Raw genomic sequence first — 16,391 nt, 5'->3', positions numbered from 1 at the left:
TGAATACGATATACTGTTTTTGAATCCCATTCTGTTAGGTTAATACGTAAGGCCGATTAAAATGCAAGCCCTAGGTTGCTTAGGTGCAAACCGTCTTCGATTTCGGATTGCAGTTGGAGGAATATTTGCAGAAATAAAGAAAATACACCTAAAATGCCTGTTAGTTTTTTCACAAAAATTGTTTAAAAAATAGAAAAATTGCACTAATATTAACTTTTAAAAAAAAGTAATTTGCTGCTTTTCTCAACATTTTGGAGTTTTGTAGAATCTCGCCCTTTATTTTGTTTGACTTCGCCTTCTTGTGGCGACCAACTCAGATTTGCTGCTCGCCATAATGTATAACGGAATTGGTTTGCCGACGCCTAGAGGTAGCGGGACCAACGGTTATGTACAGCGAAACCTGGCATATCTTACTACCTACAAGGATAAAATTAATTACAAAACAGACGGAGATGCTAAACGTGTGGATGCACTGGCGTTTAAAGAGCCTAATAAGGATATACTGATGCACGAAAAAAAGCGGCAGGTCGAAGTGAGGTGCTTTGAACTGCAACAAACGATGGAGGACCAGGGGTATACTGAAAGGGAAATTGATGAAAAAGTTTCAGCTCTGAGGAAGGAGCTTATTTCTAGGCTTGGTGACGACATTGCTCCCAGGAGTCTAGGTGAAGCATTTAAATCGGGTGCGACCATTATTCCAGATGCCAACAGGCTTATTCCGCGAGGTACACACGAAACTGCAGCAGTGGCAATTCTGAAGAATACGGTTTTTAAAGAAGCTTTGGGGATAGGTGAGGATTATGAAGATGGAAGTGCGATGCAAAGCTCGCGCGAACGACGTCGACAAGCTGAGGAGGCGAAAGCTCTCTTCGAGTCTCAGAAGAGTTTGAAGTGAGTTTTACCAAGTTTTGGGAATTTTGGAGGGGGTATTATACTGCTGTTGGTCTGCTAAACGCTTGGACAATTTTGAAACCCCAATTTGTAGTCGTTTTCTGAAATTCATATATTATGTGCACCACATTCTGTACATTTATTATCACCTGTGTGTTTTTTGTTGTCTCTGGGTTTTTTGTCGCTATTTACTTTAGCTTATACCCCCTTGAGCTTTGTATTTTTGATGAAGCTATGTTAGGCACCCTATGACCGAGTCGAGCTTTATAAAACTGGTTTTCCTGTGGTGCTGGAAGGGTACATTTTCCCTTTTACTTTGAAGGACGCTGAAATCTTCGTCAGAAGAATCCGATGAGGACGACGAAGGGACTAAAAAGGAAAAGAGCATTCAGAAACACAAGAAAACTCACAGTCATCGTAGAAAACATAAGCGAAGTAGGAAGGATTCGGCAAATTCTTTTTCGAATTCAGCTTCTGAGGCGGAGTCCAAGGAGAGACGAAAGAAGCACCGCAAGCTCCATCAATGAATGAGTGCCCTGGGAGATTTTTATCCCGTTCTCCCCCGAAACAGTGTACATATTGATGAGGTCTCGACTGTTCTTGCTTTCAAGGAGTTTCTTATCTGGCTGTTTTTTTTTTCCTCAGCCCTGCGGGTGGGGAGTTTGTGCTGGTGTGGGTGTCTCGTGGCGCGAGGATGTGGCTCGTGGGGGCAATTATCATTATGATCTGGCCTGGTGGTGGTCCATGGTTAGGGTTCCCTAAGTTATGGCAAATAAGGGACTTGGTCCCACTCATTGCCTTGATGGTTCAGGGTCCATTTTCCGAGACTTATCCATGGCTATGATATTTGACGGCGAAGAAGCATATAACCTTTTTTTCATCTATGAGGGGTCTGTGCAATGATTAATAATTAAGGAGCGTACACTTGATTTTTCCATGTAATATTCGTAAAGCAATGCTGCACTTTTTCAAGCAGTGTGCAATTGGGACTTCATAACTACATTCTTGTTTTTAAGAGGCAATGTTCACAATGTGTTTGATTCCATTAAAATGGTTTTCGTTGGCTGACCTTGACGCTAAATAACAATTTAACGATCACTTTTATTTCTCTTTCATAATCTTGACATATTGTACTTAAACTGGTCCGTACTGCTCCACTTTTATTCCCTCGGCTTTTACAAAATTATTCATGCATAGCGCTACAAAGAAACCACACTTCAACCTGATATCTGTTCATGCAATATAAATTATTAGTCGTCTTAAGACCAACCCAATGGATGTTGAATTAAACAAGAGGAGTATGCAACTCATTTATGTAGTCGCTATTTTAGACACATTTATAAAAGCACAAAGCAACGAGTTCCTGGGTGTGTATTGCGGGGATGACTACTCAAGTCATATGAGTGTCCATGGCACGGGAACCAACGTATTTTTAACAACTGGGTCACAGTATCCAAAGAAATCACATATCTCCCTATTTTCCTTGCTATACAACAAATGTAAGACATTTCTCACTAAATTTTTAGTTGGTTTTGTCAGTTATGATTTGTGTATTTTGTTCATCTTCGATGTAAATTCCATGAATTTCACCTAAAATGGGTTTCCCCATTTACAAACTAATCCATATGCGCCAAATAACATTCTTCTTTACAATTCCATCCAAATTATTGTCTGTAATTAGCATTTATTGTTACCGGGGAACTCCTCTGTGCAATAAGTTTTATGCTTTCGAGTTTTTTCAATTTTAACTTTGCAAGGACTTGCTTTGTTAGTAAGAAAGACTTGTAAACTCGGTTTACCTACAGTGTGTAGGAAATTTTTCTAAAAGAGGTGTTACTGGATTGAATAAACAACTTGTATCGAACCGATCTTCATAACACACAGTTCTTATTTCTCAGTCAACGCTCGGCAACGATTTACCCCAGGTTTCCGGAGCTTTCAATCAAATACGGATCTTTCAACATTAACCGATATTCCATGCCTTGTAAACAGACTTACTTCGCCAAATGCAACCGTTCAAGCAACTGCTGCTGCGTGCATACAACACCTTGTGTATAAGAATGACGATGCTAAGGAAGAGGCACGGTAAAGCAATTTTGCTAAAACATTAGCATAAATCGTTTTTGTTACTGCTACTGTTTAATCATGTCCAAACATTTATAAGCTAGACTAGGACTGAATTTAAGGGTTTTCTATTATTTAAAAAGAAGAGGAATTCAAAAACATAATTTAGGATTCACAACTAAATGGATATTTTCAGGTCTTTTAGGGTTTTTCTAGCTTTGAATCATGTTTTACAAAATATTTTTGTAGATTTCCTTTTCTCATTAACTCAGTAAGTCGCTTTAAATACATGTATGTCATTACCATATTTGTCGTATTATGTTGCGCCAGTATATTTAAAATCTGATGTCTAGATTAGCATAGCTCTTTTAGTCATTGCGTAAAATGATTGTCGAAAGTGGATTATCATAAGCTGAAGTACTCCCCATTCCTCTTTTACTTCAGGCGTGCTGGTGGACTTAGTAATTTAATTGGGTTACTCATATCAAAGGAGCCATCCGTAATTGCAAATGCCACTGGAGCCTTACGAAACCTTACCTCGGGCTCAAATGTCTCACTCTGCGTATGCACAGTTTTCATACTCCTTTTTAATTTTTTCGAGTAAATTTACTCCAAATTTAGACAGGTTGCTTTTTATTTCAGTTAGAGTTTGAAAGGCTAAATGGAATAAATGCACTTGTTTGGCTCCTGAAACAGCAAGGCTTAACGTCGACCGTATCTTAAAAGCACTAGATAATACCTCTTCCATTCTTTGCAATATTACATCTATTGAATCAATAAAAGGACGAGTAGTGGTTGAAGCGGTGATTCCAGTTCTTGTGACAACAGTCCTGATACCGGTTGCAGAAGCCACTTACAATGGTTTTGACAGTTTTACCGATGGCAACCCACCTCCATACTCAACCGTTCTCTATCGTAATTGCACCGCAGTTATACGGTATGTGAAATTGCTTTCAGTCCCTAGATTATAAGTTATCGACTTCTAGACACATTCAAACTTTACATGAGCTCAAGTAATTGTTTTGAGTTACTGATATTTATTTTACATCGTGTGTTAACGTGACTGACACCATTGATAAAACTACTTATTCTAAGAATCTTCTAAAGTTTTTGAAGCAACACAACTCTCAATCGTCTATTAGCCAACGTAATAAGCCGTCAAAAGCCAATATTTCTCAATGCAGGACACCGTCGTTACGCCCAGTTCTGTCTTACAATTCGAAATGATTAAATTAGTAACCACACATCGGAAGCAGCGCACTCGATTTTCGAAAGTTTAACAATTGAGGAATTTATTTCACTGCAGTTATATGGGATTTAAAGTTATGGTAGGAAACTTGTCCATACCAATGGATTTGAAAGAAGATTAAACCTAAACAGCATTTTAGTACCCTTTGTACTAGGTAGGATGTGAGCAAGTAGAAGGAATGAGTGAATTTGGCACACCTTTAACAGGAATATGAGCTGCTGCGAGGATGCAAACACGCGCGCCCAGTTAAGAGGGTGCGTGGGGTTACTGGATAGTCTGCTGCAGGTGATGTGCGTGGCCGCAGCCACGGGTCTGGCGGACACGAAGGCTGTGGAAAATTGTGCCTGCGCCGTCCGCAACCTCTGCTTCTCTCTAGGAGAGGTCACTAAGCCGTTGGGCAGCCACCTTCTCAAGAGGACGCTTAGAAGCCGCAGCCATGGCAGAATCGCCGAGGGGAGGAAACAGAAAGGTTTTGGCTAGTTTTGAATCGGTTCATTTATGCTTGTCTACTACTCTGGCTCGAATTTTCAGTAGGGTTCGCTTGAGGTTCTATTGCTCCAGGAACATTCGAGTTTGTGGTATTGTTTCAGCATCAAGTTTCTTAAAAGTCTGTTGGTGTTTTGATAATGTTTTAAATAGTTCTTTGTAAAAAATGCGTTAGTAAATCGAGGAATGAACCTAAATCTTATTTACCACTTTTATAGTCGACGCCGTTTGCCGTCTGGTAACTTTTATTTAACAGAGCTACCATTAGGCATTCCGGAATACCAACTTGATTTTATTGTCTTTTTGTTTATAATTTTTTCTGTTTATGGTCAGTGCTTCTTGAGAAATAAGTTAATTTGTGTTGAGCTAGTTCTTGGACAACATATTTTTGGTATTTCTGCCCATTTAGCTTCAACATTTTGGGAACCTTTCAATGCCTACGGAAATATTTAGGTCCATCCTTAAGGTGAGGTTTTACTACTTTGAGTTGCCATCCTTTCAAACAAATTGTCGTTTACATTTCTCAGCCTGGGTTTCTCTACGTTTCAAGTCTTTCACGAAAAACCAAGTATCGTACTTCGCCAAGAGAAACGTACCTCCTTATGTGTATTCCATTGAAATGCATAAAATGTCGAATTTCAAATTTTCATTGAACTTTATTATATCGGATTCAGAGGCTTTGCCCAAGTGTTTGAGCGTTATGTCCCAACATAACCTTCACCCTCTTCGGCCATCGAATGTTGTATAAATGCGTTTGAGTGCCCCACTGTTAATTCTTTTCCTTCTATTCGTATCAATGACCACTTTCAAATCAGGGACCCCTTTTTTGCCACCTTACCGAAGACATTTGCAATTATACCATTGCATCTTGAATTAATTAACTTTAGTTTCATCTCACGGTATTGCATGGTTGGTTATTCATTAGCATGCGGTACGGATGACTAGTTTCACGGAATCAAGAAATTTTTTCTTGTATATCGGCATTCACTAAAACACAATTGTGAAATGGCTGACGCTGTTACAATTGCACTTCAAGGTGATCAAAATTTTGCAAAATATTACTGAATGCTTGGAAAGCATGCAACAGGCTTGTATTTTTCTTGCCTTTCCCTATTCAATTTACTTTTCGCATTTAATATTATTTGATTGTAAAAGACAAAGTCCTTCATGTAGTATATTTTTGTGAATCTGTAAACCTTGTAAGTAGGTGCATATTCACTACAAACAACGCAGAAATTACTTCAATCCTAAATCAAGTGAAATTTTAATTGAATGCCCACTAAGATACATCCCACGCCAAGAGAGTGCCCATTATACGGCATTTAATGCGTCCCATTAAATCCACACTTCAGATTCCATAGTTCTAAAAATACTTTGTCACAATTTAATAGCGATCACAAATTATGCTCGAATTAAAGTGCCATTTATTCAGGATACAAATTCGAGTCATTTGAAATACTTGCAGTTTTTTACCAAAAGTGGTAGAGGTTTCTGTGTCGCATTTGAGCTAGGCTGTAGCCACTACTCACACCAGTTAATGTTCTCCTAATGTGAATTGAGAACAGACTAAAGTACACACTCAATCTAAAGCTTTGGGCAAATAAGCGCTGATAACTTGTCCATATTTCTTTGAATGGATTTTGAAAGGAATTTGGCTGAGTGGAAAGAGCTACCCTGGGGCATGCATCGTCATGAATACGCAAACTACAAAAAGTTAATGAGCGTCATAACGCCTTAACCAATTGTTGTGGTATAATTTGGTCTTCCAGGTTATGCTTCAAGAGGGCAAGTGAATGCACATCTGTCAACTGTCAAGCTTTAGTTGCTTACATCTGTAACATGAGTCAAGTAGCAAAACAGTAAGTCTTCGGCTCTGTGTGGGTTTTTGATGATCAAATGCTTTAAAAACAGCATATCTTCCACTGTACAAAATGATTCCTCATCGGCTCCGACTTTCGTATGCATGTGGACTTTCCAGAAATTCAAAATGTTGTCGCTAAACTTTACTTAATTGCTAGCACACCTTTTGACTGGCTATTTTATATGTTCTTATTTCTTTCCAGAAACTGAGTTGCATTGACGAGATGCGCATATTATTTTATTATCATCCTACTAACGCAAAGTTTTCCATATGTTTCCCGTGGCACTACAGTTTAGCATTCGGCAGCAATCACTTGCAAGTTATCTTCGGGCGTCACAGGCGAGTCTGTTTTATAACAGCATTAGGTTGGAAAACACCTGCAGTCTTCCACAAGACCGTTTTATATTACAAAATAAGTAGAAATGGTACGTTTTTAACGCAGTGTATATTATGAAGTTCGAGGTCATTCAAGGTTATCAAGTTCCATGCCGACTCTTCCCCTTTGCTTCACTTCTTTCGGTTTACCACCTTATTTTCGTCGGTGCCAATTACCCCAACTTTATATGCTTATTGTTTCAAGGAAGTTTAGGATAGCACAATAGCATTGCATAAATTGTATTTTGGTACCAAATCTCACCAAAACACTAACTTCAAAAGTGGACAAAGCAAGCAGTCAAGTACTCCATAAAAATTTTAATAACATTCCATGGTATAAAGTTGCCTAGTGCGTTTTCCTCCAGTAATTGACTAAAAATTCACTATAACCTTCTTTGGAAAGTGATCAACCTTGTCCTTCTACAATCTAACACTATTGTTAGTCCTAAATTTTGATGCAATTTTATTATTAAAGATGGAGAGATTGGAAGTAACGACAATAGTAGGCCTCCACCACTTTGAATGTGAATTGTATTTCCTTGAAAGAGAAGGCTGCATAGAATCATAACTCGTTAGTGGTTCTTCTTAGATAAACACGCATCATAAAGTCCATTTGTTATAATATTTACAAATCTTCCGTTGGATAGCTCACTATAATACGGTAGAACCGAAGGAATAGGTATCACTTAGAAAGACTAAAGCCAAATTTGCTTAAAATGTTGTCCCACTGACTATTCACCTTTGCTAGGACTTCTACAAACACAGTAAACGTTTTCACTTTCAAAGTGATCCGCTTCACGCAATGTAGCATTGGTAGTACTTAATGGGAAGCAAATTAGACTAATTGAATCATGGAATAAATGTTCTCCATGCCAAGAAATAAGAAGTCCATTCTCATTGTTATGGCAGGATGATCTTCCTTATTGTATTCTTAAAATGCATTATGCCTCGGAAGCTTCTAGTCAACGCAGCAACAAGCAACGCGTAACCATAGCTTTACATATGAAAAGAGTAGGTAGAATTTGGCACTCCTGTGATGAAAAACTCTTGCAGTTAAATAGTTTATACGATCACCGCTCTTATCAAGGGTTACATTTCCAAGTCCTGCATGCAACTAAATATTCACTTTCAGAAGTTAGGTCCCGCATCGGAGTAATTAACCCACCCCATACGCACTTCCCTATAGATGTTCATAATAAGAATTGGGAATCCTCTAGGCCAGTTTCAAATGTGCCAGAGGCCGTTCTGTGGCAATCCGACACGGTGGCTACCTTCCTTGCACTTTTACGCCAAGCTTCCAATCCCGTCTGTATTGAAGCCGTTGCTGGTGCCATCCAGAATCTCACCTCTTCGACTAAATGGCAACCAGCAGGGATCGTTCGTTCGGAGGTGAGTTGACGCACTTCCTCTAATTATGACTGTTTTCTTTGCCGTTACATTGTTTTTATAATATCAGCATTCAGAAACAAAAAGTCATTGATTCGTCTTATTTCCTTAGTTTTATGCAAGATTGAGGGATTTGTTTTACCTATCAGTTCCTTGAATGACATCTTGCAGTGTTTTGTGAAAAATAGAAGATTTTTCTTAACTTACTGTTCATGCTGACGCAACACCGTGTAAACTACTTCAATGATGCACATAATTTTGGCTGCGATGGTCCTTCTGATAATGCTAGTTTTATTTGCAGTAATATCTGTAATTAGACAATGATCATTTAGCGAATAAAATTCCTTATGCCAACCTAATCATTTGAAAAAAAAAACTGAGAAGCCATTAAATTAGTAATTCAAATAAGCAAATAAAATAAAATGAAATCGTTAACGTCACCGAATTTGTAAGAGAAATATTTGTATTTTCACTTACTACTCTTATGGAAACTATATTGAGAGACTGTTAGAGGCAGCAAGGTGAAACGTAAATCCAAAAATCATTAATGATGAAATAAATTCAGGTTTAAATAGCCTCTTTGATACCCTTGCTTTAAAATTAAGGACTAACAGCATCATTTAGAAACTGATCGGACATGAAAGTAGCACATCTTTTCTGCAAGTTTTGATTCTTTAAGTAAACAAAATGGAAACTTCTATTCAAATAATTGGAAAACAAATGTCAGTCAATGTACTTTTAAACGTAAGACGGCGTTTTATATGTGAGTCTTACTGATTTTTTGTCAGTAAAAACCGAAAACGATAAAATACAATGATTATTTACAATGCCAAGCTCACTCAGTCTTTAAAAGGCAAGCACTAAGCCTCTTCATTTCAAGGTTCGTCTGCAAAAAGGGCTGTCTGTTCTCGTCGATCTTCTCCATTTCTCTGATAATACTGTTGTCGCAACTGTGGCATTGACTTTGCGAAATCTGATTTTGGAGAAGGAGGCACTCAAGCACCTAGGGAAACGCTCGCTACCCACGCTTGTGGCCTGCCTCACTCCTCACCCGAACGCGTCACGAAGTCGGTCACTCTCCAGTCTCGCGTCATTCACAGTGTCGAATGCTCATCTCCAAACTCATCTGAATTGCCAAGTTCTACTGCCCATTCTTAATTTGTGTTCCGAAGTCGTCTTAAGTCAAGACAACTTTACCAGGTGTGCCAGAGCGCTTCTTTAAAACTGCCTTAAATATTTAAGTGTTCCCTACCATAGTTATCAGTGTTTATTTTGCAATTTGACATTTTCTGTAGCAAAACTCGAGAAACTGAGAGCATGGTTTCAACGTGGCCGCAATGTGACTGCGGCCAGGGTTTTTTTAGGAATGTATTGAGATATGTGTAAATAGGCTCTTTATGGCCAACAAGTTGGTTCAAAACTTGCTTGCTGGCACTGCTTACTTTGTTTTAATAGTTTAGCCTATGCCTCCACAAAAGTATCAAAATTTGCGAGAGAGAAGTTGCGAAAAAAGTCATTTCCTTTGTACATAATCATTCATTAAGGGTATTAAAGCGTTTATTTATGCACAGACATTTATTTCCTATTCTTATTAAAAATTTCACCACTTCTATCTCTAGCAGCGATGTAGCAAATTAGAAAATGAAATATGATATTCCAGTTCAAAGTTCTCCCATGAAATCACCTATTTTTCACGTTCTAAAATTCAACTGTAAAGCCCAATTAATTTGATAGTGAACATAAAGAAAACGACCGAGTAAATAGGTTTAGAAGCATATTGCATAAAATGAAACACTAGAGCAAGGTAAAACTTTAATCCTACCTCAAAGAAACTTTATTCCTTTTGCATCTTCTTTGTTTGCTAATATTGCTTGACCACTACTTTAAATCTCGGTGGATTTATTAAATTTTATAACAGAATAAGATCAGTTCAAATAGTTTAGAAATTCTACAATTAAAGTCACTTTTTTGTTGAGAAATGTGGATTTATATCGATACTTGGCATCCGTATCAAGAATATACCCATCATAACTTCGTCATTATAATTCTCACAGTATTCTATTAACCAAGTCCTCCGCCTTACTTGAATGTCTATTTTTGGCATAAATTGTCAAAAAGGGGGGATAGTGTGACCGTACAAATCGAGCATAAAACATAATTATCAACTGTTTAAGAAGGTATTATTTTTGGTTAGCAAAATGTTTTGCTTTTCGATATATTTTGAATCAAAGACTCCAATGGAAAGTTTGACCATAAAAATCTCCCCTAAAATACTTGGAAATTTGTATTATAACGAATCCTAGTTATGACCCTGTGTTGCCTGGATTGCTTAGCTGACCCTGAACCAAATACATCTTGGCCATCCTGCTCAATTTGAACATAAAGAATGTGATAAGCGTTGATTGGCATCACTTTTGTCGGTCTGCCTTTTATTTGCAAGTCCTCTCTGGCTTGGCGTTGACTACCTTTCTGGCAAAAGTGCTAGTTATGCGGGAACCAAGGATTTCAGCCTTTATTCATTTAAATGGCATAGAAGCCTTGTGATTTCGCGATTTGTTTACTCCTCCTTCTTAACCAACTTGTGCGCCGCATGTCCTAAACATCAACATGTCTATTTGTACAATTTCAATGACGTTCCACTTCCCTGTTTTTCAGTGCAAAATTTGTTGAAATTATCTACCAATTATTCGCTAAGTTCATCAGTCGAATGGGAGGTTTTCTCACTGCATAAAGGGAGAAATTTGCTTAAAATTCCGGAAATTGTCCTTAAAAGCCTAAGCCTTTCGTTGCGAAGTGACAGCAGTTATTGACCGTCGGCCATAGGTTGCTCAAATTACATAAAATTAATCAAGCATTTTGAATGGTTTTTGACTAGCGACTGCATTTTGCAAACTTGCTGCCTTGTGAGCTAAATTTCCAAATACGTTTGTCATCTGCCCAAGCCCCATATTAACGTTGTGTATTTGGCATCTTACAAATTGTACGATTTTCTCGAAGTCGGAATGATAGACTATGTCAAGAAAACGTCTCATGGTTACTATGTCAGCATTAGCTCACATTTTTGGCTTTTTTCTTTTGTCAATTTGTAAAATATAGGCAAATGTTGCTCTCGTTCATTAACTGAGGCAATCGAAAATAAATTTTTGATACAGATCTGGTGATATTTACCATCCAAATCGTTTATCCTTAGCAATAGAGTTGGCAATTATTTGATACAAGTATGTGATCACTATAATTTTATTTCGCTGTCTTTTTTAAGTCACTTCGTCGAACTGGGTGGAGTTCAGTACTGCAAAGTCCTGGTTCAGGCTTTGAGTGCAGAACAGGAACCCGCGCTACCAGACATCCATCGCTCCTGCTGTCAGGCGGTGTATCAGTTATTGGGATCACTATGGAACATCAAACGTCTCCAACCCCCTTATAAAGAGGTGAATCACACAATTACTGATCCTTTGGCTTGGTTTTTCCAGTGATTTCCAAATAATTTTGCGAAGGTTAGAAGGTTATTCAACCACTTGACCAACTCTTTATCACTTTAAGGAGTTTCTTTTGTCGAATGCGTATGATGTACTACTGTGGTGGTATGGACTCAGTCTATGCGGTAGTCTAAATAAAACTGATTTTGAGTCTAACTTCAGAATGACGTAAAAGTTTTAATTTAAATAAATTAATTGGTATTATTTCCATTTTCTCCCTCTGAGTATGGATTAACCGAGGTCGACTTTCTCCAAAAAAAGCGCAGCAAGTTACCTCAGACCTTGGTCCATCAGAGTGGGCTCAGACGCGTCCCATTGACACTTGCCCAGCGCTACGAGGAAGGAGAAGAAAGGCAGCGAAAGAAGTGTCGTCAGGCTCGCAGCTACCGTCCGACTTACGACCTACAGGAGAACTTTCAACGCGCCCCATCCGCAGCGTCCTCCTCCGCCTATCAATCGAGTTTCTTCTCCAATACCATGAGATGGAAGTCAGAGGATACTCTGCAGCAGTTTGAATCGCCCTTCGGAGACCGCGCCCTCTTTCATTCTACCAATACCGCTGGCGTCGGGGCTATCAGTTGGGATGGCCATCACGTAGCTTTTACGACGGCCCCCTAAGATCGATCGTCTGATGACAAATCCCAGTTTAGTGAAAACTCGGAGGAGAGCATATCTTGCAGTCATGGCACAATGGTGAGCGCCAATACAACATATATCTCCCTACGCGTCTCATCTTGATGATACTTAAATCTGGAAGCACAGCAATGCAAAAAGTTTGTTTTTATAAGCCTTTTCTAAATAGTAATAATCTATATAATAACAGATTGTGACTTGAAAGTACCCAATGAACTGTAAGAACTCCTTTATAATTGTATTTAACAAAGAAAACATTTGTCACTTACACGACATTACTTCATTTTACAGGGCAGAGATTTTGAGGCATGAGAAGAACAGATCGATTGCAGTCCAAACAAGTGAATTTAATTCCAAATCATATTACACATCTAACAATACAACGTTACCAACTTCTTGATGAACACCAGCAAGATGGGGCTGGTGCTTCAACTTTCTTCAACTGATTAATCTTTATGAGTGGTTGCTTAAAGTTAATGAGTAGTGCAATCAGAGGGCTTGACTTCAAGGCAATTTCCTTGCATAGCAACCACGCTATTTCGCTAAAAAGAAATGTTGCAATCAATTACTATTTCGGTGTTTAATAAGCAGGAATTCCATTCTTATGCTCATTAGAACAGTATCACAGCAACTATGTCTTTCACATTTTTAAGTAATCCTGAGGTTTTGGTATTTTACGTATTTGTATGTGAATTTGTTTGAGAGGGATTTCCGTCACCTTTCCAAATAGGATCATTTATTGGTAAACTCCAAAACAGTATTGTCACCTTACGATTCAGGATAGATAATTGCACACTCGCACCAAAAAAATTGTTCAAGGCATACCAGTATTTGTACAATAAAAGTTCCAAAGAGAAATCAAAGACCCAGGTCGACTCGTTTTTAAAAGGGCCGGATGGTTAATGTCAGTCTTGAAATGTTAAACATTTAACATATTTTCACAATTGATAAAGTGATAATACAGTAAGCAAGAATATCTTACATTAGCGATCCGTAATAGCACTGCATATGGCAATTTGTATTAATATGTGCATTCCTCTCGCATTGCACCTTGGTTCGCCAAGTCGGTTGAGCATTTGAGCAGTTATGCTGAATTCAACGCAATGTGCATAATTTGTGTTAAATGTTTCAGCGTATTTCACTTCACAAAATTTATTCATATGAGGTACATCTAAATTCAACTTTCCAAGACCGATATATCCAGCTAATTTGTGTGGGTGACTTGGTGAGGTAAAAAATGGTTTTCCTTTGTGATATCCTACCTAAAAATGCATTCATTCAATTTATTCTATTTACTTTTAAAACGCGTTAGAAGTTACCTACAGATAGTTTAAACGTATTTTTCCACTTGGAAGATTAAGCTTTTAATGAAAAAATTAGGCTTTGCATCGGACATGTACATGCCACTTAATATTTTGCACACTGTTTGATTAACGTGTCGTGATTATGTTTCCAACTATGCCAACAGGAACAGTTTTTACTTGAAGTTGACAACCGGGTCAAAATCCGAGTTTCCACTATGCAAATTTACGACCTCGCTTGTTTTACTAGAATTCCTGCTATAATTTAGGGAATGCTTACACTTGGGTGAATTAACTTCTGACTGGGTGCGTTTGTTTATTTATACAGATTTGGGATGATCGCAGCTGACCCGCAGACCTTCAACGATACCATCGTGAAGTCCGACCTCATCTAGAGATCTCATCCAATATAGGGACTTATCTTTTACACCTGCGATTAATGGATGGTGAAGGCTAGTGATTCTCCCCTGTGATACAAATGTGCAACTAGGATAACGTTCAATCATTGTGTTTTGTAGCTTAACAAAAAATTAACTACCCTGCATGTTTTTTTGCTTAGTGGTCTCAGAAGTACGTGAACGCAAGGTGACATCCCTTTCTACCCATCAGTTCATGTTATGCGGGAATGACTTTGTCCTACATTTTTGTCACTATCCCTCACATTTTTGCGTTTTTTGGTTTTTAATTAACATTTCGGATTTTACACGGAAACGGATAGTGAATCTTGGTGTATGTAATTTATTTGAAGCTAGATTCCTTTTACAAGTCACCCTATTGTTGAAATAGATGCTTAACTAGTTTTGAAACGAATATCCATCCCCTATTGTTATTTTGCAACTCAACTAAGTCTTGCAAAACAGTTAAGATAGTCATAATCCATTACTTAACAGAAAAACACAAGTTGCTTATTGTCCGAATACTTAGAATCCGTCTAATTAATTCATGCCGTTTATTTGTCTGATTTCATATTTGTTGATTCAGATGTCGAATCCGAGATAAGTGCGCAGATTCCAGGATGGCTTCTGCTAGTTTTAAAACCCAAAACCTTCTATCGTATTTTTCGCGAAAAATCCATAATTTATTTCATTTTAACTATTTAACTATGCAATCCCAAGTGTTGCAGTTGGTGATTTGAATCACGAGAATTTTCTCTTTGAAACACTATAAAAAGTGTGTAAATTCAAATGAAAATTTTCCAATTTTCCTCCCAATGGAAATATCACGAATTCAGTCAAATTAAAGAGCGTGATGCCTTTGTAGAAATCAACCTCGATGAGCAATTCAGGCCTGTAAATGAGGTCCTTGGTTTCCAAGTAAAACTTAGCTATAGTTAACATTCGAACTGTCGTAACACTAAGAAAAGTGTCAACAGTTTTTACTTCAGTGATGTCCCCAAAATCAAACGGTCGCATCTTCGTGGTGCTTGAAAGCTACTTTATTTTAAACCTGGATATTACCCCTCATCTGTGTGTACCTATTATTTGCGGTTCATTTATTTAACTAGGTGGGACAATCACTACTCAATATTCACCATTCATACGAAAAAATACTGTAAATGAAACAGCTGCTATGCTTTACTTTGAGGTTCATCAATATCCAAACCGAATGACCCTGGAACACCTTTACGCACTTTGACATACACGATCCCATTTCCACTCTCCGGATAACTTTTACCCGCCTGTCAGTTTTTTCGCGGCCTCGCATTATAAACTCGAGCCCGTAACACTACTGAACAGTCACCTCTATTTCATGGAAAACGAAATGGCACAGGAATGCAAGAGTGATCCAATGTCTGGGAGTAAAGTATTGTCGGATTTAGAACCTAGACACTTCGACGAGAGAGTTTATATTCCAGTTGACTGCAGTTATGGGTTATTGTGTCGACATATGCGGACAAGCCTTGATCTCCAGTGCATTTATACATTATTCAACCAGTGTAAAATGAGTAGGTGCGTAAAAATGGTGAGAATTTGAATTTTGGAAATTTATGAAAGTAGCCTAGTATTCGAGATGGCATCATCCGAAAAGATAAGAAGGCATGCGGTATCTGGCGTCAGTAACTGCAGTGGAGTCCTTTGTTGCCAAGTTTTGAAGTTTAGCACAGGACTCATAGTGCACTTAAAATGAAAGCAGCCGGTGTAAACTGAAGAAGTTTCGATTCTAGTTTCATTAATAAAAAGATGACACCACAGCTGAATGACAGAGCAGTCTCCTGAGGCGCCGATAAATGTACGCGTAAAACTAACTTATTATCCCCTACTACGTTCGCTACAAAGGCCATCAGGTGAAAACACAAGTGATCAAGTGTGTGCCTTACCACAATTTCCGTTTTAGAATCAAAATATTGCCTAGATATCATGAGCCATTTGGTGCCAAAATGGCAATAAAACGGACCTGGGGATTACGTCACTTATTAAGACAAATTTACCGCACAACAGTATAAATATTATTTTGAGACTATAACACTAAAGATTCTGGCTTTAACTTTTCGTTCCGCACAGTGTGTTTGTGTGAGCGTGTATCTATTTTAAGATGTACAAAACTATGTCTAGATCATGCACTTATTTTGAGGCAATAAGATGACGCTATTGTTTTCAATTTATCATCCCGTGTGATGCGTTTGTTGGGCTCTTCATTGAAAAATCTCACCAACGTCATTATCTGTTAAA

General features: G+C 38.1%; 2 protein-coding genes across 2 annotated transcripts; both read left to right on the top strand. All coding sequences in view use genetic code 11, as the record gives it.

Annotated features, from left to right (window-relative positions):
• Positions 1-334: 334 nt before the first annotated feature.
• EGR_01598 (Serine/arginine repetitive matrix protein 2) lies at positions 335-1,418 on the top strand (the record flags this gene model as incomplete). Its single annotated transcript, XM_024490847.1, has 2 exons — positions 335-891; positions 1,214-1,418. The coding sequence occupies 2 exons, from the start codon at positions 335-337 to the stop codon at positions 1,416-1,418; spliced, it is 762 nt and encodes a 253-aa protein (XP_024354712.1).
• Positions 1,419-4,640: 3,222 nt separating this feature from the next.
• On the top strand, positions 4,641-5,143 carry EGR_01597 (hypothetical protein; the record flags this gene model as incomplete). The annotated part of the gene is made up of 2 exons (XM_024490846.1): positions 4,641-4,849; positions 4,909-5,143. The coding sequence occupies 2 exons, from the start codon at positions 4,641-4,643 to the stop codon at positions 5,141-5,143; spliced, it is 444 nt and encodes a 147-aa protein (XP_024354711.1).
• Between the last annotated feature and the right edge of the window lie 11,248 nt (positions 5,144-16,391).

The sequence above is a fragment of the Echinococcus granulosus genome (assembly GCF_000524195.1).
Source record: "Echinococcus granulosus chromosome Unknown EG_S00006, whole genome shotgun sequence".
Classification (NCBI taxonomy): Eukaryota; Metazoa; Platyhelminthes; class Cestoda; order Cyclophyllidea; family Taeniidae; genus Echinococcus; species Echinococcus granulosus.
This window is presented reverse-complemented; position numbering and strand designations above follow the sequence as displayed.